We start from the raw sequence: 21,198 nt of genomic DNA on the forward strand, positions 1-21,198 counted from the left end.
TGCACAGTGTGATGCTTTTATACCAACAATAGTTCAAATGCATGTGATCCAAAAAGTGACACAACAAGTCTATTCCATAAGCCAGTAGGTCCCTGCTTTGAAGAATATATTAATGTATAAATTCATGTGATGTAGTTTTAATTATGCCAGTTTTAATTGATTTTGCATTAACTGCCCTACATTTACAAAACAGGTTTTTCAGTTGAATCTTTAATGCATTGAGTTAAATAGCTCTGATTGAACATTTTAGCTTTAGCTAGATTAGCAAGCACTTCAGTTCTCTAGCAATCTCTGGAAGCTGGGAGCAGTCATTTCAATTACAGTGGTGGAAATGATTACTTAATCCCCAGGTGAATTTGAAGTTTGCGATCTCTAAGTTTTATAATATTTTAAAGACACAATGTCAAACAAATATTTCAAAAAATAAATAAAAGAAAATAAAAATAAAAACACTAGCAAGAGGAGTCTTAAAGCAAATATGTTTGGAACAACAGTGTTTTGATTACAAAAGCTAACAGACAAGGCAGGTTTAAGAGAAAAAGAAAATCCAGAAAAAACACCTTACATAAACAGTAGTAATTGGTTTCCATGTCATTGAGTGAAATAAGTATTTGATCCCCTGCAACCTGTGTGAATTCTGTGTCCCACAATTTGGCCACCATGTCTGGAGGAATAAAAATACTGAGTATGGTTGAAAGAACACCATGTTCACAGTCAAGCACAGAAGTGGAAAAATTCTGCTTTGGGGCTGTTTTTCTGCTAAGGTTACAGGACGACTTCACAGCATTAAGGGGCCAATGGATGGGGCCATGCACTGTGAAAACGAGAACTTCCTTCCCTCAGCCAGAACACTGAAGATAATTTGTGGTTGGGCTTTCTAGCATGACGATAACCCAAAACATATCAACAAGGCAACAAAGGAGTGACTAAAGAAAGAGCTATTAAGCTCATGAACTACAGCCACCCCGCCCAGGAGTTAGCCAAAATCGCTCCTGAGATGTGTGCAAACCTGTTGACCTGCAACAAACATGTTACCCCCACCAGGTACTTAGTCACGTTTTGCTTGAAGATCAATTACTTATTTCACTCAGTGACATGCAAATCAATTCATAACTTTAAGTATTCTGTCTCTCTCCATTAAAATGAATGAGGTATAACTCTCAGAAACATTAAACACTTTTTTTTTTTACCTCATTTTGGTTTTCTGATCCACATTTATTGTTTGTTTCAGTCTCTCGCTACCCTTTTCCAGATGCTGCAAACAGATGGTAGACGTGAGTTTAGCTTAGTATGCGGCACCTGAGGACTCTGATATTTTTTCTGGGATTTAGTTGAGATCAAAAACAGAGCTAGAGGTGTGTATTTATATTAAGCTTTCATCAAGTCCTCAGAAAGACCCTAAATCAGTGCTAATGCTGTCGCTGCACTTCTGCTACTAGTTCTATCCCTTGTATACATCAATATGTGTCATACATGTATTCAAACCCCATTCACATTTTGCACACTTTTGGTTTTTTAAATAAAACTGGAATTTTTCTAAAAGTCAAATTATACTAAGTTGCAAATGTAATTAAAATCAAAATCAGAGGTTTCTCAGCACAAAAGGATTCCAAGCCTTGAGTCAGTACTTTTGGCATGTCTCCACAAGTTTTAAAAACCTGGATCTTGACTGTCCAGTCTTTTTGGCAGTTCCAACCAAGCTAAATCCATAATGTAGGAAAGTGTGCAAAACATGGAGGAGTTGCAATCATTTCTGAAACAAATGCAAATGCTAAGTTTAGCCCTACCGCATTATATTTGGCGAACTAGCAGCACAAGCTAACAAGCAGGGAAACCACAAACAGTGTCTGCTAATAAGTGCTTTTCATTTTACCTTTTATGTGAACCACACGGAGCACAAGTGTTGTCTGTGGAAGCTGCAGAAATATCAGCATTAAGTTGGATAACATTATTAGTTCTTATTAGCTGAAATACTCTACAGACTGTACCAAATGAAGCCACGCTGACAATCACTCTGCATTCAGTGATTCATCAGCAGACAGAGAAACTGTAGCAGATAAATCCAGTCCATTATCATTATTAAACTGAAGCCAGCAAATGCTTTCAGACTGCACAGACGCCCCCCTCCATTGTTGTATCACACCCCCTCAGGGTGTTATGGAATAGGTATGTTTTATTAGTCCACTGTTCCCTGCAGACAAAAAGAGGTGTCACAGACATTTTTATCCCTGCACAAAGGCTGAAATGAGCACTGTTACTTGCTGTAACCCGCTTCTTTGAGTGGGGGATGGGGGACGCGCACCTATGCAGTCATGTGACATGCGTATGTGTGTGTGTATCCACAGTTACATGTTATCATCTCTTTGAAACACTTTATTCTGACAGAGCATTTCCATACCAGCCTCCTTTTTTGTTATTTCTACATACGGATACATTTCACTAATAGAAAAGATGCCCATTCCATCTCAGTCTGCCACATCTTTCTCGCTTTCTGACGATTTATAGTTGCTCGTGGTCATTACAGCAGGACAGCCAGTCAGCTAGAATGGAAGAAATCCTCAGGGGAAATGAAGAACCCGTGCCCTGTCACACAGAAATCCAACGCCTTCGCCATCTATGCGATCCCTTTTTTGTCTTATCTCACAAACATAATCTCAGCTCTGTGCACAAAAAAACAACACAGTGCCCCTTGCTGTTTCCCAGGGGGCTCGAGGAAACAAAGGCCATTCAAACAAATCTGATTTCACAACTGACTGAGCATTCCTAGGTGACATACAGCTGGAGTGCAGGTGAATCTCACACGTTGTCCTCTCACACAGTGGAATTACTGCAAATCAAAAGGCACCATGTTCCGTCTGTCACACTTGAAAGAGATTATATCTACTTCCTTGTACGTGAGCGTTTTTAGGTTCACCTCCGCTGTAGCTTTCTGTAGGGGGGATTCTTATTATGTTTGAGTTTGCTGGATGTTGGCGGTGATGCTGAAATGGATGAGCTGCGCCACCTCCTGGGCGACTTTGCCACTGCATGTTGCTCGTTTCAAACAATGAAATATCATCGCTTTTCTGTTATTTTATTAAAAACAGGCGTTGCATACATCAGTGTAGTTTTTACCAACGTGTGAAATAAACAAACTGGTCGATCGGCTCCAGGGATTTGTTTCTGTTTCGTTGGCATGCAGTATTTTGAAAGTATTTTATTGAAATGGTGCTTAGAAATGCTGAGAATTCCCCTTGGAAACATACAGGTAGAATCTTCTTACAAACCAATTTTTAGATACAACAAACATAATAAATATTCTTTCCATTGCATAGTTTGCAGAGCGAAGCTGCTGCACGGATGTGCAAAGATCAGCGATAATCTTAAACATCTATGGTAAAGACAAAATAAAAACACCAGATCATTGCATGCTGCCCTAGCAACCATCATCTGCCTCACTTACTCATGCAGTACAGCCTCATTGTAATATCATCCCATTCAGCGCACCAGCTGTCACTAGTCCAGATTTCAGAAAAAAAAGCCCGCGTTTGAAGCGCTACTCAGGTGAGAGGATCTGACATGTGAACAGATCCACTTCTACAGAGCTCGAGCTTTAGCATGGGCCTGCAGCAGGGCAGCTGTATCGGCGTGGGAACCTTGCATGGCGATGGAAAGCGCAGTTTGACCTCGCTGGCAAACAGGAAACAAAGAAAAAAACAACATTTCAGCTTAGAGTGCAACATTAATGTGACTGATTCTGGGTCCCCAGATGGTGAACCCTTGAAGAATTTGGTGATTTCCTGACTTTGTTATCATCTGATTGTTAAGTTAACATTATTTGTGTTACCGCACAAAACTGTTGGCGTTTCTGTAGGCCATATAAATTCATTTTTCCACAGTTTAATCAGTCTAATTAGTGTGGGTTTAGGTGAGACATTCTCTCACAGTCTACCTTTAAAGTACACTCTTAAGTGTACTTTAAAGGTAGACTGTCACAAGCAGAAGAGAGATTTGCCCCCGTTGCTCTTTCCCTGCCTCCACTTGCTCCGCATGGCACAGATATTGTACTGTTAGCGGATTAGCTCCTCTCAGCCCAGGGAGATTTGTCTTACTGTAGCCTTGATTAATCCTGGGGAAGCTCTATTCTGCTACATCCAGACTGTCAGTCCACTCACATCCACAGTGTGTGTCAACACATTCAAGCTTTCACGCATCTAAGCTGCTTTTCTTTGCATTCAGTGATGTGAATGCTAAGATAGATGTGCCATTTTGTTAACAAATGGAGGTGAATCATCACATGAATTCAGTGTCCTAAAATTGAATTTTAATGGGTATGATGCCCAGACTATTGTTGCATCACAACATTATGATCCAGTTCACTGTGATCCCTGAAAATGACCACAGAAAAGAGTTTGCCAGCATTGTTTCCCAGGTTACATGATGATTTGTTTGATGTGGTCTTACCTTGTCAGTCAGAGTGAGATCACACTGGCTTCTCTCCAGCAGGAGCCTTGCGATGTGCGTGTGGCCCCTCTCAGATGCGAACATCAGCGCTGTGGTTCCCTGGCTGTCCTGGATGTTAGCGTCTGCCCCACAGCTAAGCAGCAGGCGAACCATCACAACTCGGCCATGTCTCACTGCCAAGTGCAGAGCTGTTTGGCCCGTCTGTGTGGAGAGGGAGAGAGTGTGAGGCCCAGACCAAGAATTGTTCAAATCTCCTCTTTCTTCTTCAGCTTTCATTCTTTATCTTTTAGTAGTCAGTGTCTTACTAACCTCAGTTTTATAGGGACAAGCCAGCAACTCCAAAGATAGGTATACATGCATACCCAGGTCTTTCAAACTGTTCATAACAAAGCTGAATGTGCAAACCCTTTACCCCAGTTTAAGATATTCCTGATGACATCATCTGCTTTCTCTGAATTTGAAAATCTCCTCCCAGAGCCACAGAAGACATCATACAGAAGTCTCAGTATGAACTCTGTCACTGATCATTTTTTCTTGTGTAAAATCTACCAAGTGATTCATTAATAATGGATGTGGTTAGGTATAGCTTTCCGTTCACTGCCTAGAAAATAGTACAAACCAGCACAGGGTGCTATAGGAGGGAGCTGCGCTGCCATCTCACACTGATATCCCCCTCCTCCCCTCCTCATCCCTATTACATTTGTTCTTATTGCTTGTGGTACCTTGCTGGAGCGAATGTTAATGTTGCCCTGCTCCATTAGTTTGCGGACAACTTCCATTCCGCCGGGTCCATCAGGGGCTGTCAGCGAGGCCAGCATCACAGCCGTGTAGCCAGAATTGTTCTGAACGTTCACATCGCTGACACCTGTGGCACAGGGAAGATGTCAGACGTTTTTAGTACTAACAAACGTTATATTACAATAGCTTCGACAACACGGTTACCTATATGTTACCTGTATCCAGGATCAGGGTGACAATGCTGTAGTTGCAGTGGGAGACGCTGTAATGAAGCACTGTGTTCCCGTTGTCGTCCGCCAGATTGACTAGAAAGGCCAGCAGGGAGGGTGTTTCCTTCTTTATGTGTTTCAGGTATGCAGCCACCCTGCTGGCCTCAGAGGCCTCCTCTGCTGCTGCACTGAACCAGTGCTGGAACAACACAACCAGGGCCTTCCTCTGGAAAATATATGAATAAGAACGATTCCTGGTGAAGCATGAATTTAATAACATATATTACATGTTTAGAACATTTAGCAGTCCTGCTTTAAAGAAATATGTGGTACACATGTCCTCTTTCTGAGGACAAGTTTTGCATTTTTATTGTTTAAAGTTTATCTGATAAAGACATCATATCCAGTAGCGTTAATGCTGCTCTGTGGCTGAGTAGTTGCTTTTCTGCCCACCTGTAGAATATAAAATATAAAACATTCTCTCTTTGAAGCCCCTCTGTGGGGCTGGGAAAAGCCAATATAGCAGTGCTGCAAACTGCAGCTCCTTAAATGGCACCTCATGACCAATGTTCCCTCTAAGCTGCGCGTGTGCGCAATTGCGCACTGCTGGCACGGTCAGAAAATCTGCGTTGCATACAAAAAAAATCTAACCTGAATTGAAATTAAAATCAATACTTTAACAATTCTGTTTTGCAGTGTTAGTCAGTGAGTGACTGGCTGCTCCAGTATGGGATTAGAACGATGCCACCTTATCCCATAGTCCAACCAAGAATGCGATTCACATTCGCACATACGCGGCTAATCAACGTCGTCGACAAGCTATGACAGCGTCCTTATGTGCCGACACCGGTGTTTTAGCTAGCAAAGCGGCGTGGCTGATGTGGAGTGAAGCCACGTTAATGACAACATGTAGAACCATTGGAGATGTGAGCAGGACAGACGGAACAATTGACGGAAAAAAAGTGTGGACTTTATACCAGTTTTTAAATTGTGTTGATCGGCCACGTAAAACCAGAGTTATGATAAAAATATCTGCAATGTTTGGTTTTCTTCCTGAATACTGTCATTGTTTATATTTGCTGCAGGAAGAAACGGTAAAAACGGCGTTTTATAAGGAAAGCGCTTGAAAGCGCTCTCCGCCTGTGAGCAAAAACAAAACCCAAAAAACCCCACCCTTTCCTATTGGTTGAAAAATGTACCATGTCGACCAATCAAAAAAATGATATGGCAGCATGGCATTTAGTTGTTTAGGAAGGGGGAAGTTTTGGAGTGACGGCGATGTTTTGAGATGTGAGAGATTTGAGACGTTTAGCGCAAATCTTGTTTAGTTAGTGTGTAGTTAGTGTGTAGTGTAGTCAATAGTTTTGTTGTGTGTGTCAGAACAATGAGGCGACTGCTGAATGTCACAGGTGTTACAGGAGTGATACATCTCCTGTTGTCAGGCCTGCAGGTATCAGGCTGTTGTTCTCCTTTATCTCATAGTGGACAGAAATTATTTTCTGGAGTGGCACAAATAATTTGTGTGGCATCAGATTTGATGCAGAACAGCTGATTGTTCTGTAAATAGTTTGAAATGTTTATTTTAAAAAAAACCCACCTTGGCTGCATTTTTAGGTAAACAGCTGCAAAAAACTTTGTTGTTTGCATAACTCAGTTACTTTTTTGAAGAAGTAACTATATAATTAATTGCCCAACATTGGTCATTATATACTGTATTTTGCAGACAGAGAGTTACAGGACTCTCTCCCAGACCACAGACTCATACTCATAAAACAATTTAGAGCTTTATATAAAAAGGAAGAAAAAAAGAAATAAAGTTTTGTTTTCAAAATTGGAGTTCAAGTTATTTTTACTTCCAATAGTGTTAACATACTAGACAGGTCATGAACAAGATTTTTTTTTAAATGGGCTAAAGCAGTTAATTAAAAGTAGTCTAACATAAATGTAAATGCTGTAATTTGATTATTTTAATAAACCATGTACAGTGGGGCAAAAAAGTATTTAGTCAGCCACCGATTGTGCAAGTTCCCCCACCTAAAATGATGACAGAGGTCAGTAATTTGCACCAGAGGTACACTTCAACTGTGAGAGACAGAATGTGAAAAAAAAATCCATGAATCCACATGGTAGGATTTTTAAAGAATTTATTCGTAAATCAGGGTGGAAAATAAGTATTTGGTCAATAACAAAAATACAACTCAATACTTTGTAACATAACCTTTGTTGGCAGTAACAGAGGTCAAACGTTTACTATAGGTCTTTACCAGGTTTGCACACACAGTAGCTGGTATTTTGGCCCATTCCTCCATGCAGATCTTCTCGAGAGCAGTGATGTTTTGGGGCTGTCGCCGAGCAACACGGACTTTCAACTCCCGCCACAGATTTTCTATGGGGTTGAGGTCTGGAGACTGGCTAGGCCACTCCAGGACTTTCAAATGCTTCTTACGGAGCCACTCCTTTGTTGCCCGGGCGGTGTGTTTTGGATCATTGTCATGTTGGAAGACCCAGCCTCGTTTCATCTTCAAAGTTCTCACTGATGGAAGGAGGTTTTGGCTCAAAATCTCACGATACATGGCCCCATTCATTCTGTCCTTAACACGGATCAGTCGTCCTGTCCCCTTGGCAGAAAAACAGCCCCATAGCATGATGTTTCCACCCCCATGCTTCACAGTAGGTATGGTGTTCTTGGGATGCAACTCAGTATTCTTCTTCCTCCAAACACAACGAGTTGAGTTTATACCAAAAAGTTCTACTTTGGCTTCATCTGACCACATGACATTCTCCCAATCCTCTGCTGTATCATCCATGTGCTCTCTGGCAAACTTCAGACGGGCCTGGACATGCACTGGCTTCAGCAGCGGAACACGTCTGGCACTGCGGGATTTGATTCCCTGCCGTTGTAGTGTGTTACTGATGGTGACCTTTGTTACTTTGGTCCCAGCTCTCTGCAGGTCATTCACCAGGTCCCCCCGTGTGGTTCTGGGATCTTTGCTCACCGTTCTCATGATCATTTTGACCCCACGGGATGAGATCTTGCGTGGAGCCCCAGATCGAGGGAGATTATCAGTGGTCTTGTATGTCTTCCATTTTCTGATGATTGCTCCCACAGTTGATTTTTTCACACCAAGCTGCTTGCCTATTGTAGATTCACTCTTCCCAGTCTGGTGCAGGTCTACAATACTTTTCCTGGTGTCCTTCGAAAGCTCTTTGGTCTTGGCCATGGCGGAGTTTGGAGTCTGACTGTTTGAGGCTGTGGACAGGTGTCTTTTATACAGATGATGAGTCCAAACAGGTGCCATTCATACAGGTAACGAGTGGGGGACAGAAAAGCTTCTTACAGAAGACGTTACAGGTCTGTGAGAGCCAGAGATTTTCCTTGTTTGAGGTGACCAAATACTTATTTTCCACCCTAATTTCCGAATAAATTCTTTACAAATCCTACCATGTGAATTCATGGATATTTTTTTTCACATTCTGTCTCTCACAGTTGAAGTGTACCTCTGGTGCAAATTACTGACCTCTGTCATCATTTTAAGTGGGGGAACTTGCACAATCGGTGGCTGACTAAATACTTTTTTGCCCCACTGTAACTTGGATGGATTCGATGCTGGCGTGACCACAGTGCACACGTCTGCTGTTGCTCACAGTGGTCCAAGGGGTCGCTCAGGGAGTTTGTGTGTTCGCTCAGACACGTGAAAAATTAGAGGGAACATTGCTCATGACAAATCCCTTAGATGTCTATGTTAAAATATCTGACTCTAGATCAGAAAACAAAACATGTTAACAACCTGGTCCGTTTACGAATGCAATGAATTATGGTTTAGCCTTGTTAGCAATGCTAGCTAGCTGGTGTTAGCATTGCATGATAACTCCTCCAAGCTACCCTCGTGTCTTAATTTGGTATTGTTCAGCTGCCAAACTCAAAAATCCAAAATGATAGTCAACAATCAAATGATTTACATCATTGTAGCAAGATTCAACTTTTGAAATGCAACATGTCCCAATAGAAGCAAGTTCACGGGCGCGGTGATTGCAATCCACTTCAAAACAAGGCAATGAAGTAACAAATAGAACCACAAAGAAGGAAAAAATGGTGTTGCCAGCTCTGTGCCTATTTTTTTTTTAACCTTATTAAACTCTGTTTAGTGTCTGTTCGTTCTGGCGTAAAGGGTTCTGCAGATACCTCAGTTCCCAACCTGGTACTGCAAACTGTTCAGCAGGCATTTATACTGCATGTCTCTATGTGGACAGATTTTTGTCAGCATGATAGGATGACAACCGTCCAAGATGTTTATTTGGCTGGGTTCTGAGAACTCATTTGTGTCTCTGCTGGTGTGATCACACAGTAGTGTCTATGTAGTGCACAGACATATTTTTAACGCAGTAAATGAAAGAAAAATTTCATATCTTTTTAAATTTAATCTCTAGTCTTGACTGCTTACCATGTCATCATTGGGGTTGTCCATGTTGTCCATGTGATTATTAAGGAAATGACAGGCAGAAATAAAATCTGCATTCACTGCTTCTCTGGAAGAGGAAAAAAATGTGTATATGTATGCTCAAGGAAGGTCATAATAGAGCAACAGTTCACTTTAAAACATGAGGAACATATTATATTATGATCAGATGAAATTAGCTTCCTGCGGAGTGCAATTACATCTTCCAAACAGACACCGATTGGGTGTTTGTTGAGGTCCTCTCACCTGCCTTTGGTGGTTGTTTCCGAGCCAGAGTTTCCCTCCATCTGTTCTCCTGAGGGCTGTGTTTTCATCTTGGCCGTTTTCTCTGTAGCCCTAGCTACTAGAGATACATCACCTCCATCTGTCCCCCCAAAACCTGTTCCTTCCAGTTTCATCTGTCTGCCTGGGTCAATTTGCTTCTCTTCTTCCATTCTTCTCTTCTCTGTGTCTGCATCCAGCTGGGCAGGAGCCACCTCCCTAGGAACTGTGCTACTGTTCCTCTGCTCCAAATCATCATGGACACTTTGGCTCATACAGGCCTGATTTTTAGTGGCAGTCTCATTGCTTCTATAGAAAAATGAAAGAAAAAAAAAAGAGGTACATGTTAAATGTTACAACTGCTTCTACACTTTTGGTTTGTTTTTTTATTTCGGTGACAGAGGTTGGTGAACTTATACATAGTAAATCTTGTGAATTTGCTTAATTATCTCAAACCAATGACTAGTCTGAATGTCTTATGTATGTTTAGGGGAGTCAGAGGCTGAGAACCCTTATACAGTGCATACAGAAAGTATTCACAGCACTTCACTCGTCCATTGGTCAAAATTCAACACATAATACTCCATAATGGCAAAGTGAAAAAGTGTGCTTAAATTTTTTTAACATTTATTAAAAATAAAAACCAAATATATAACATGAACATAAAGATTGTAATTATATAAAGATCTAAGGAAGGGTCCAGATACATTTCCGGACCATTAAAGTTCCCAATGAGCACAGTGGCCTTTGAAACCACAGGAGTCTTCATAGAGGCCAATGGGGTAGAAAGGTCACCTCTCTGACCAAAAACCTGATTGTCACTCTCCACAGAGCACCAGCGTTGCTCTGTGGAGAGAGGAAAACCTTCCAGAAGGACAACCATTTCCGCACCACTCCACCAATGAGACCTGTTGGGTAGAGCAACCAGTCTAAAGTCAATCCGCAGTAAAAGTCACATGAAAGCCCACCTGGAGTTTACCAAAAAACATCTGAAGGGCTCTCAGACCACAAGAAACGAAATTCTCTGGTTCACACATTAAACTTTTTGGCCCGAAAGCCAATTGTCATGTCTGGAGGAAACCAGGCATCGCTCATGACCTGGCTAATACCATCCCTACAGTGAAACATGGTGGTGGTAGCATCATGCTGTGGGGGTGCCTTTCAGCAGCAGGAACTGGGAGACTGGTCAGGGTTGAGGGAAAGATAAATGCAGCATTGTGCAGAGACATCCTTGATGATAACCTGCTTCAGAGTGCTCTGGACCTTGGACTGGGGCGAAGGTTCATCTTCCAACAGGACAACTACCCTAAGCCCACAGCCAACATAACAAAGGCGTGGCATCAGGACCCGTCTGTGACCGACTTGAACCTAATTGAATATTGCTGGAGAGATCTGAAAATGGATGTGAACAATGTTGCCTTCCAACCTGATGGAGCTTGAAAGGTTGTTCAAAGAAGAATGGGAGAAACTGCCCCAAAATAGGCGTGCCAAGCCTGAGGCATCATACTCAAAAAGACTTCAGCATGTAGTTGCTGCCAAAGTGGTTGGTGCTTCAAGAAATATTGAGCAAAGGCTGTGAATACTTTCCTGCTTGTACAGTCAAGGAGATATTTTACTTGAATTGTAATGCTGAACCAGAAAACACATTCCTTTATGGCTATTTTATTGTAGATGAATGAAATAAACATACTTGTGAGGCTTTGAAATATGGTTTATGATCACTGTGTCATTTTACAATACAGGAGCTGCCTCTTTCCTCCCCTTAACTGACAACAGGGAGTGGTACTCATATTTCAGACTTAAATCATGATGTTTTTCTGTGTCGGGACTGTACAGAACCTCAAATCAAATAACCGACAATCAGAACATTTAGGGTTGCTAAAGTCAGGGAGTTATTTACTAACCCTTCTTTAACACCCCCAGAATGTAGGTTTTTCGACGTCTGGGCACATCCTTCTGTCTGCAGGATGGATTTAGAGGCTACACAGAAGACAAACACAAAGGATATCATGAAATGTCAGCATTACATGCTCCTCATTAGATTCAATGGCCTGTTTATGTTTGCATAAACCATTTCATCACTGCTAAAGCTAATTGTAATGCTGCCTGTAAATCCAAGAGCCGCCTACTCATCAGTTAAACAAAAAAACAAAACACAAACCCCATCAGTTTCCTTCTAATCCATCTGTCTCAGTTTTATGATGCAATGTCTTTTAAAGTAAATGGTGACTCAGTTTGAGCTTCAAAACTGACTATAAGCAAACCTTTTGCTTATCAGCTTCCTCTTACTCAATTTGTCATCGTCCTGGGTTTTAAAATTTTTGTTATGGTCTTGGAATTCTTCTTCTTATTTAACCTTCTTTTGGTTCTCAGTTTGATCATTTCTCTTTATTCTTGTTTGACACATTCAGTCTTAGTTCTTTGTTTCAGTTTCTGGTGATTTTCGAGTATTCTGCCTTTGGTTTATTTTGTCTTCCCCTCTTTGTCAAGTTTGCATGTTTAAGTCTATCATCTCTGTTCAATTCCTTTCTCGCTTGTGCTTTATATTGAGTTCTTGTCCTTGTCTCGTCCTCCCTGATTACCTTATTACCTTTTGTTTTTTTTACTTAGTCTCCCCGTATCGTTCCCTGAATAATAATTCCTCATGCCTCCTGGTAATTTGCTTTCCTTAGCTTTGCTTTCTGTTTTTGTACCGTGCAAACCTTTAGACTAGTCAGCATTAAATGCTGGCCTTATCTCACCTCCATCTCCTGTGTGCTACATTTGGGTTCACAAAAAAACTAACCTCATTCCATGATACATGATACAAAGGTTCATACAGCTAATGAAATGCTGTTGTTGTTAACAATTATTAGATGAAAATTATTCTTATTCTTTGCACTACACAAAGCTCTGCCGACTCACTTCCAACTTTTAGATTTGGCTGACCCTATTAAACCCAGTGGGATTTCTTATACAAAAACAATAACACTGATCCTGGCTCACTTTGACTTCAGTGTTACTATTATTAACTCTGAAATGTGGCTTCTGTTATCTTCAACTGTATAGCTACCTGCTGAATCTTCTTACCGTCACTGTCTCCATGTTGTTTGTGGCAGGACATGAGGATGTCGACAAGTCCCATCATCTCCTGCTGCAGAGAGTTGACTTTGGGATCTGGGTGCTTTAGATGCTTGCCCTCTTTTCCTGATTCACTCTCTGTGCACAAACACTTCCACTGCTGCTCCAGCAGACTCTTTATCTTCTTTATGTGATGGATCACCTCAGCTGTGTCTGTACCTTCAGAAACCAGTGGACGTCTTTCAGACAATGTTGAACTGACCGCAGACTTGTGTTGCTGCCTTGTTTGATCGTTTGCATTAACCGCTCTTTTACTACTAAAGCAAGGTGCTTTATCATACTCTGATCTCACTACCGTCTCATCTCCATCCTGATCTACCACCACCCTCTCTGCACGGACCCACACCGCAGGATTCTTAATGAGGTGTTCTATCTTCTCGTCTTTCCTTTTGCTTTCCTTTTGCTGCTCCTTCAGCAGCCCTGACACTCTCTGGAGCTCCAGGCTAGTCTCGTGGAGCTTCTGCTCCAACACAGCTACTTTGGCTTGCAGGGAGGTCACTGTCAGCAGCTCATCCAGATCTGTACTAGTCCTCCACTCATGCGTAGGATTGGAGTCATCTTGGCTGACACTGTAATTTCTAGGAAATATACTGTGACTTTCATGCTGAAGTCCTCTCAATACTTTGCTATTGTGAGAGGATGTACCAGGATCTGTGGTGCCGTTCATTGTGGAGGGATGGTCACGTGGACTCAGTCCCAGACGAAGTCTTTCTCTTTCCTCCTGGAGGATGCAGATCTGCGCTCTGAGCTCAGGAATGACCCTCACTTCCATCTCAAGGTCCCCCACTCGTTCGAGGGCTTCAGTGAGGCGCCTCAGCAGACCTGAGCAGTCCTGTGGCCGAGGGCTGTCCGAAGAGTGGAACACATCTTCATATGAGATGTTTCTTCCCCCAAGGTGATCCTTTGAACTCCAGACGCTGCTGTGGTCATCTGTAGACTCTGACCCTTGTCTCAGTAAAACCGTAAGTGGCAGACTGGAGGCACGGAGGAGATGGGGTCTGATATGTTCCCCTAGAGGTTGCTCATCAAACTCCTTGATTCTGGCTTCCATCTCTGCCAAAGATTTAAACCCTGTGGGGGAAACAGGTGGCCTGTGATCATATGCCCAGGAAGTATAGCCATGATGATGATGGGTGTCTGACAATCGAGACCTGGGGCCAAGAGCTCCGGTAGATCCCCACGGGCTCGGGCGGTAGCCACACCCAGAAGTATTGAGGTGCCTTGGTAAAGTGCTTGCGCGCACTTCCTTGCTTCTGCGCTGAATGGGAATCCTTTTGATGGTGTTCCCTTTCTCTATGTCGTCTACATATTTCAGAAAATCCAGGTCAAGTCGGAAGCCATAAGGGGTTTCCACTGAATATGGGGGCTTCTCCTTGATTCCGTTCTGTGCTGTTTTACAAGGTGCAAAATTCCCTGCAAAAATTACAAACAGTAAGTGAGCATGCATTTCAAATAAATATCAGATTCAGTGAACTTCTGAAGCAAAAAACCTTTTTCTACCATTTTGTGTTGCCATCATTTGTTCTCCTTAGTTCTCCAAAAAATGTGTTGACACATTATCTGATTGGACCTCGGGCATCTGACAAGAAAAAGGAGGACTAAATTAAGCCAACAACATATGAGAAACCTGTTTCTGCATTTTTACAAGTGGTCGAAGTGATTATTGTGTGGTTATATAATAATGTAATGAGCATATTGCAGATTTCAACATTTTGGCTCTGACATTGACTTGAGGTTTATTTGTGGTGCGTTTGGTGGCAGACTCAGTCCAAGTTTTGCGACCAGACGGAATAGCAATCATCCTTGTTTGTGCTCCACACACAATATGCTCATTCATTCACCCACATGTAGTGAGTGGATAACAAAACACAAACATTCAATTACGCCGAAGTACTTTTTCTCTCTCCCCCTCTCTTATTCTCTTCTCTTCCCAAAGTTTTCTATTTTTTCTCACACTCTTGCTGCTTCATTTCTTCCGTCCACCAGGCAGCTATTATTCAACAGTGGCAGGCCTGATCTTCACTTGATTACAGCCCTGCCATCCAGGACGAGAGCTGAAAATAGCTTGAGACTGTTTAGCCCAGCAGCTATGGCCAGCAGTGCAAAATAAACTCCTACAGACATAAATACAGACAGTCATTGTTCTGACTCAATACTTTCCAGCCTTCCTTCTCTCCCTGTGCCTCCTACTAGTTCTACAGTTTTCTTTCAGAGAGTTTGTTTTTCTATCACCGAACTATCTAGAACTTCATCGTTCACCTTGGAAAGTGATGTATTTTTACAGTGCAACGCTCTACTGCCTTTTTAATATACTGGCGTGCCCTTCTCCTCTTTTATATCACTCCTCCCCCGCCTCCCTCTCTCAGCATCTCCCCCTCTTAAATCTTTACCTCTTCCCGCCTCCCACGTTTCCCCTCCTCTCTCCTGACCACCAGCCTCTGCGGCTGCTTGCTGTCCTCTTGAGGCACGGCGGCCACCAAGCCACAGCCCCAAACAATGTCAGCTATGCAGTAAACAGACAAACACCACCGAATGTCCCTGCTGGGAATTTTCACCTCTATCCTTCACACACTCGTTGGTGGCCGGCAGTAAACGGCAAAGAAATGTGCAAATTGCAGACAGCAATTTTGCAGAATAAAGTCTGCTCAGTATTGTGCCATGAATAACGGATAAATCAAAGATGACATGAAACAAATTAAAAAAGCAGTGTTATTTTTTAAAAAAGAAATTACTTGACGAGTATTAACAGTGCAGGGTGCAGAGAGAGATGACAAGCAACATTCAGGGAAGGTCCCCTATCAGTGTTTGGTACTAAAGTTTAAACTGTTTTGAGCTTCGTTTCTCCGACTTTAATAGCCAAAATCTCTTGCACGAACAGAATAATATAAACTATTCCTTTTTTTCCATCATATTCAGTTCTGTTACCCTTGCATATGTCTAACCACTGTATTAGATACTAAAACTACATTATTTACTGTTATTTTCTTGTGGTTTCCATGATGTTGAGAGGACTCTTTTAGGCCTCCGTCTGACAAGTCTAAGTTTAGCTCGTACATGTGGGCGTAAAGCTAAAGCACATGTCAGGCAGTGAGACCCAGATATGTCTTCATTTTAAAGGCTAATTGAAGACCATTCTGGTGCTCCAGATATACAGAAAAATCAAGAGGTACACAAGAAATATTTCCATAAAGCTAGTGTAGCATGAATAATAGAAAAAGAGCGTGCTGATTGCAAGCAGAGACTTCGCTATTGTCTCTGTCAATCAGCGCTGAAGCACAGAGCACCTGTTACTGCAGACATCCCGATCTCTCTGTTGACTCAGTTCAAAATATAAGCTGCTGGCTCGACTTCAACCCAATGACAACAAAAAATTCTTTTACAAGTAAAGAAGTTTTAGGTTCTCAATAAGAAATGTCTGGCTTACTTTAAGAAAAATATAAGCGTTTAGTACCTGCACAGAAAGAAATTGGTGGGGCTAAAATGCACTTTTTGATTTCTTATGAGTAGGCGGACATAGCAGCGCTGTATTTAACTTAAAGCCAGAGCTGGATCAAGTGACCCTGAACGCCCCCATAGTTACGCTGCAGTAGGCCTAGACTGCTGGGGGTTTCCCATGATGCACTTTTTTTTAAGCTTCAGTTACCCTTTTGCACGCACTGTGTTTATAGACCACTCTGCATTTAATCCTTAGTCATTATTATTCTTGGACTCTCTTTCCAACTTGTCATGGTAGATGGTTCTGCTAGAGGTTTCTTCCTGGGGAAAGGCAGTTTTTCTTTCCCACTGTCGCCAAGTGCTTGGTCATGGGGGGGTTGTCTGATTGTTGGGGTTTTCTTTCTATTATTGTAGGGTCTTTACCTGACAATATAAAACACCAAGAGGTAGCTGTTGTTGTGATTTGAAATATTGGAGAAAAACATGAAAAAATGGAGAGACTTAAAATAGGTTATTACAGTGGTTGGAAGCAGCTAAATATGGTATACGTTCAATAAACAAGGTATACAGGCGCAAGAAAGAATGATTTATGCAGGATTCTGTGCAGTACCTCTCCAGTGATGTGAGAGATTTTAGAGTCACACAGAACGTCATAACTGGAAGTTACTGGTGCTAAAGGTGATTCTACAAGGAGCAAGGATACTAAAGTTTTCACAGGACTCTATACTATCCCGTCCTGTGAAAACGTTCCTTTTCATAACTGTACAGTTAAAACCTTTTTAACCTGGAGCCACGCTAGCTCTTTCCCTCCCACCTACCAGTCAAGGCTAGCTGTAGTTGAACATTTAAATGAGACTTGTAACTGTAAAGTACGGAACCCCGCAAGGGACATGGGAGAAAAAAAAAATTAAGACGGACTTTTGCGAGATCTCGCAAAACTTTTGCGAGATCCCTAGTTAGTTTTGCGAGATCTCACAAAAGTTCATCGTACTTTTTTTTTCTCCCATGTCCCTTGCGGGCTCTGTAGTAAAGTAATTATCTCCAAAAATGTCAAACTTTTAAAAACTGCATGTAGAATATTAAGCAATAGGAATGCCAGTTTTAGATGCTTTATTTTCAGTTTTCGAGCAAACAAAGGAGCTTCACACTGCTTGTTGTTGCCCGCAAGCCGTCCATTTTTACGCATAAATATAGACCCGAACATTTCTTCCTCACCAGGTTACCACAGAGGAAACAATATAGCAAAGTTAGGGTTAGGCATTTCCCAGGAGCCACTGCCCAACTCTCTCCACATTTCTGTGGCATAGGTTTTAATTGTCTGCGCCTGGAGGAGTAGGCCCACCTCACAGGAAACCCACGAAATGAAATGTAAAATATTTGCTTTACCCCAAACAGGCCCCAGCCGAACAGCAGTGCACAGCAGTCCTGCTACCTCCGCACATAATGAATTCAGTCCAAAGTCAAGCATTGCAATGGGCTCAAATTTTCTTAAAAATAAAATAAAAAATCAAGGCCTCCTTTATGTTCAGCTCTTGTTGTTTTTCGGCTGGAGGAACGCCACATTCTTCACAGCTATTTTCCCTTTACTTCAGTTTCTTTTTATCCTTGTGTGCCCACAACAGCTGCTCCCCTCCTCTGGGTGAGTGCGTCCACTCTCATACAGACCTTAAGGCTCTCCCTGCATCAGCATAAACCTCATAATCACAACATGTCTGTCCACAGCATTCTTTACCAAAACCACAAGTTCAGTGTTCACTCATGATGTCAAATGGCTGCAGCCTCCCTATGTAGCAGCAGTAAACTGGACTAAAAGCTAATTTATTGTTGAAAGTAACAGGTCAAGATTTGCGGTTGTCATAGATGATAGCAAAACATTTCACCAGGCTCATCTTTAGCCATGTTAATCATGTGACTCTCTAAGGATGGTTACTGTTTCTCTTCAGAAATATTGAGGCAACGTTTTGGTGGATTGTTATATCCCCAGAGGAAGTGTCCTGTGTTTTTTGTAATATAGTGCAATATGATCAAGGTGATAACAACTGTTAGCTTGTTAGCATCTGGTTCAGACAATGCTCCGCCTACAAGCTGCTGAGCTGCTGCAATGGAGTCCATCTATTACTTATGGAATCAGTCCATGCATTTATGTTTTCTTGGGTTACTGAATATTACAGGAGTGGGGACCTCGTAGTCACATTGCCACCGACAACACTGTATTGCACACATTTTGACACAATTGTACTGCATACCAGGATACGAATATTTGTGAAGATTTAGGTGTTTCCTTACCTGTTAATAGTGAGATTAAATAACTTCAAACCATAGCTTTCTCCGTGCACTGAACCTATAACCTGTGTCTCTTTGCTTCTTTACTGTGTCTGTATATATGTGTCCACATGTTTTACTGTCTATGCTGTGTTCCCGGAAAAAGTCCTTCCTCTCCTCTAGTTTTTTGGCTGTACAGCCTGTGGTTTTTCCAACTCATAACTCTAACCCTCATCTTCTCTTTGGAGCTGATTTAGGAAGCAAAGCCAAGTGTTTGGGCTCAACCCCCTGAATCCCCCTCCCCATCCTATGTCTCCCTATTGCTCTGTTTTCCCTGTTTCCTTAAAACATTTTTCACTGTCTCCTCAAAGTGTTCCTAGAAGTTTTTCAGGTTCTGTGATATCCCCTCCCATATGTTTTGTTTTGGTGCTTTTGAACCGCTGGACTTGCCCTGTTTTTGCCCTGTTCCCATTCCAACAGCACCAGGGTCAGGGTTGCAATGAGTTGCAATGTGGCATTCAAAGCCTCACTGGATGGTATGTGGAGCCAAAGCACATTGGATAAAACAGTTGCCTGGAGCCTCACGCAAGGAAAAAACAATGATATGCTAACATAAGAAGGTTAAAATAGAAACATGGGCAATGCGGGCAATGAGTTTGTGTCTTCATTGCATAAGTAAAAGTGTAATAAAATAAAAGCGACATTTAATCTTTTGAATGCAAAGATGTTGTCCTGAAGAGCTGTTTAGTATTCTTACTTGACCCAGAAGTCCACTCCACACCATTTGTTAAATCCATTTAGAGTCAAAAGCTTTTCTGACCCTGAATTTAAATCAGCCGGTCCCTGATCGAAGACGTTCAAGGTCATCTTTCTGCATCTCGGCTTTGATTAACTGTCTGATCCAACAGTCCTCAAATGCCTGCAAATATGGGATGAATATTATATCTGAGCTTACCTTGTGGCATGTTGAGCAGTTTCCCCCACTCTGTACCGCTGAACTGTGGGAGTGATTGCCAGATAGTCCACTACCGTCTGCTCTCAGCTAGTTCAGCCTGTCTGTCTCCTGAGAAGGCAGGGAGGTGCTGTCAGGGAGAGTGGCATGCCGCGGCTATTTGGTAAATGCCAACGTGCAGCCCTTGCCATAACAGAAGCTGGGTTTACTTGTGTGTAAAAGGGAGCAATGAGCAAGGAGGAGCTTGTGAACATGCCTCCTGTCCAACTAGACTGACAAGTGGGAGGCTAGACATAGACGATCACACCCACTCCTCCAGACAGCAGCCAATAGAAGTTCAGAGGTGCAGCCGACTGGGAAAGACAGCTGCTCCTTTGGAACCCCGGTGACAACACGTCAAAGTATGGAGCTTCTGGTAAGAAATGAGAGAAAGTACTAGTCACCTTACTGTGTCACCATGTAGAGTCTCATAGACCTCCCTCTTTGAGAATGTGAAATTCTACCCAGTTTTATGTGATCTGTGGCCTCTATAATCTGGTAAACACTGGGCGAAGCACAGGGCTTGGTGGCATTCACCGGGGTTAAGTCTCTCAGCGCATACCTCTCGTTCTGTAGGGATCCTCTTTCAGCCTGTTACTAGCATCTTCCTCTGAGAATCACCATCACATTGCGAAAATGGTAAACAGGCAGGTATTTGTACAACACTTTCTACACAGAGTGGCCCAGCAGAGCCCTTTTTCATCCCTTTATTTTAGTTAAGAGAGAAATACCAACATCTCAGTGACTGCTTAACTTTCATCAGAGAATAAAAACTAGGACCACAGATGCTCCAAGAATGAATTCTTTCTGAGAAATATCACAACATTTTCTAAATTCATATGGTATCCATGACCTCTATAACTATTTTATAGGTATCCACTTGTAGTTCTGAGAAGATGCATTCTAAAGTGTTAACAGGGTTATAATTAGAGATGGCACAATACCACTCCTTTATGTCCGATATCATAAAATTGGATATCTGCCGATATCGATATGAATCCGATATAGTGTGTGTTTTAATCAAAAAAACAGTTTTTTAATATCTTGCTGCTTTTTGTATAAGTTCATACTCAAGTTAAAAAAAACCCAACACCACTAAAGCTATTCTGTTTTACCTGTATGTAAAAAAATACACTGCACCCAAAATATTTCATAGTTCAGCAATACTGATCAATCTAATAAAAAAAAAAAAAAGGGAACCACGCACCCTCCACCTTATGATGCTTAATTGACGTAATTAACTTTAATTTGATGCAGTGTAAAAAAAATGCACAGAAATCAT

General features: G+C 42.0%; 1 protein-coding gene across 4 annotated transcripts; it reads right to left on the bottom strand.

Moving 5' to 3' along the window:
- Positions 1 to 3,057: 3,057 nt before the first annotated feature.
- On the bottom strand, positions 3,058 to 20,129 carry LOC101482378 (KN motif and ankyrin repeat domain-containing protein 4). Of its 4 annotated transcripts, none has more exons than XM_004567154.3 (10): positions 19,881 to 20,129; positions 14,729 to 14,807; positions 13,178 to 14,641; positions 12,013 to 12,088; positions 10,094 to 10,414; positions 9,833 to 9,917; positions 5,397 to 5,616; positions 5,166 to 5,308; positions 4,444 to 4,644; positions 3,058 to 3,669 (listed from the first exon to the last, which is right to left on the bottom strand). In XM_004567154.3, exons 2-10 carry the CDS (start codon positions 14,745 to 14,747, stop codon positions 3,577 to 3,579), a joined length of 2,622 nt encoding a protein of 873 aa, XP_004567211.2. In that variant the 5' UTR covers positions 14,748 to 14,807; positions 19,881 to 20,129; the 3' UTR covers positions 3,058 to 3,576. The 4 variants fall into 4 exon arrangements, with proteins under 4 accessions (XP_004567211.2, XP_004567209.2, XP_004567210.2 ...); XM_004567152.3 differs by having other exon boundaries at positions 10,094 to 10,417; positions 19,881 to 20,127; XM_004567153.6 differs by lacking the exon at positions 19,881 to 20,129 and adding an exon at positions 18,050 to 18,151 and having other exon boundaries at positions 10,094 to 10,417.
- Positions 20,130 to 21,198: the final 1,069 nt, after the last annotated feature.

Source organism: Maylandia zebra, linkage group LG18 (genome assembly GCF_041146795.1).
Source record: "Maylandia zebra isolate NMK-2024a linkage group LG18, Mzebra_GT3a, whole genome shotgun sequence".
NCBI classification, from domain to species: domain Eukaryota; kingdom Metazoa; phylum Chordata; class Actinopteri; order Cichliformes; family Cichlidae; genus Maylandia; species Maylandia zebra.

Coding starts and splice junctions, on each gene's coding strand:
- LOC101482378 (XM_004567152.3), bottom strand. Junction 12,089..13,177: donor ACAACATGGAGACAGTGACG/GTAAGAAGATTC, acceptor TCTTCTGTGTAG/CCTCTAAATCCATCCTGCAG. Junction 9,918..10,093: donor GAAACAACCACCAAAGGCAG/GTGAGAGGACCT, acceptor TTCCTCTTCCAG/AGAAGCAGTGAATGCAGATT.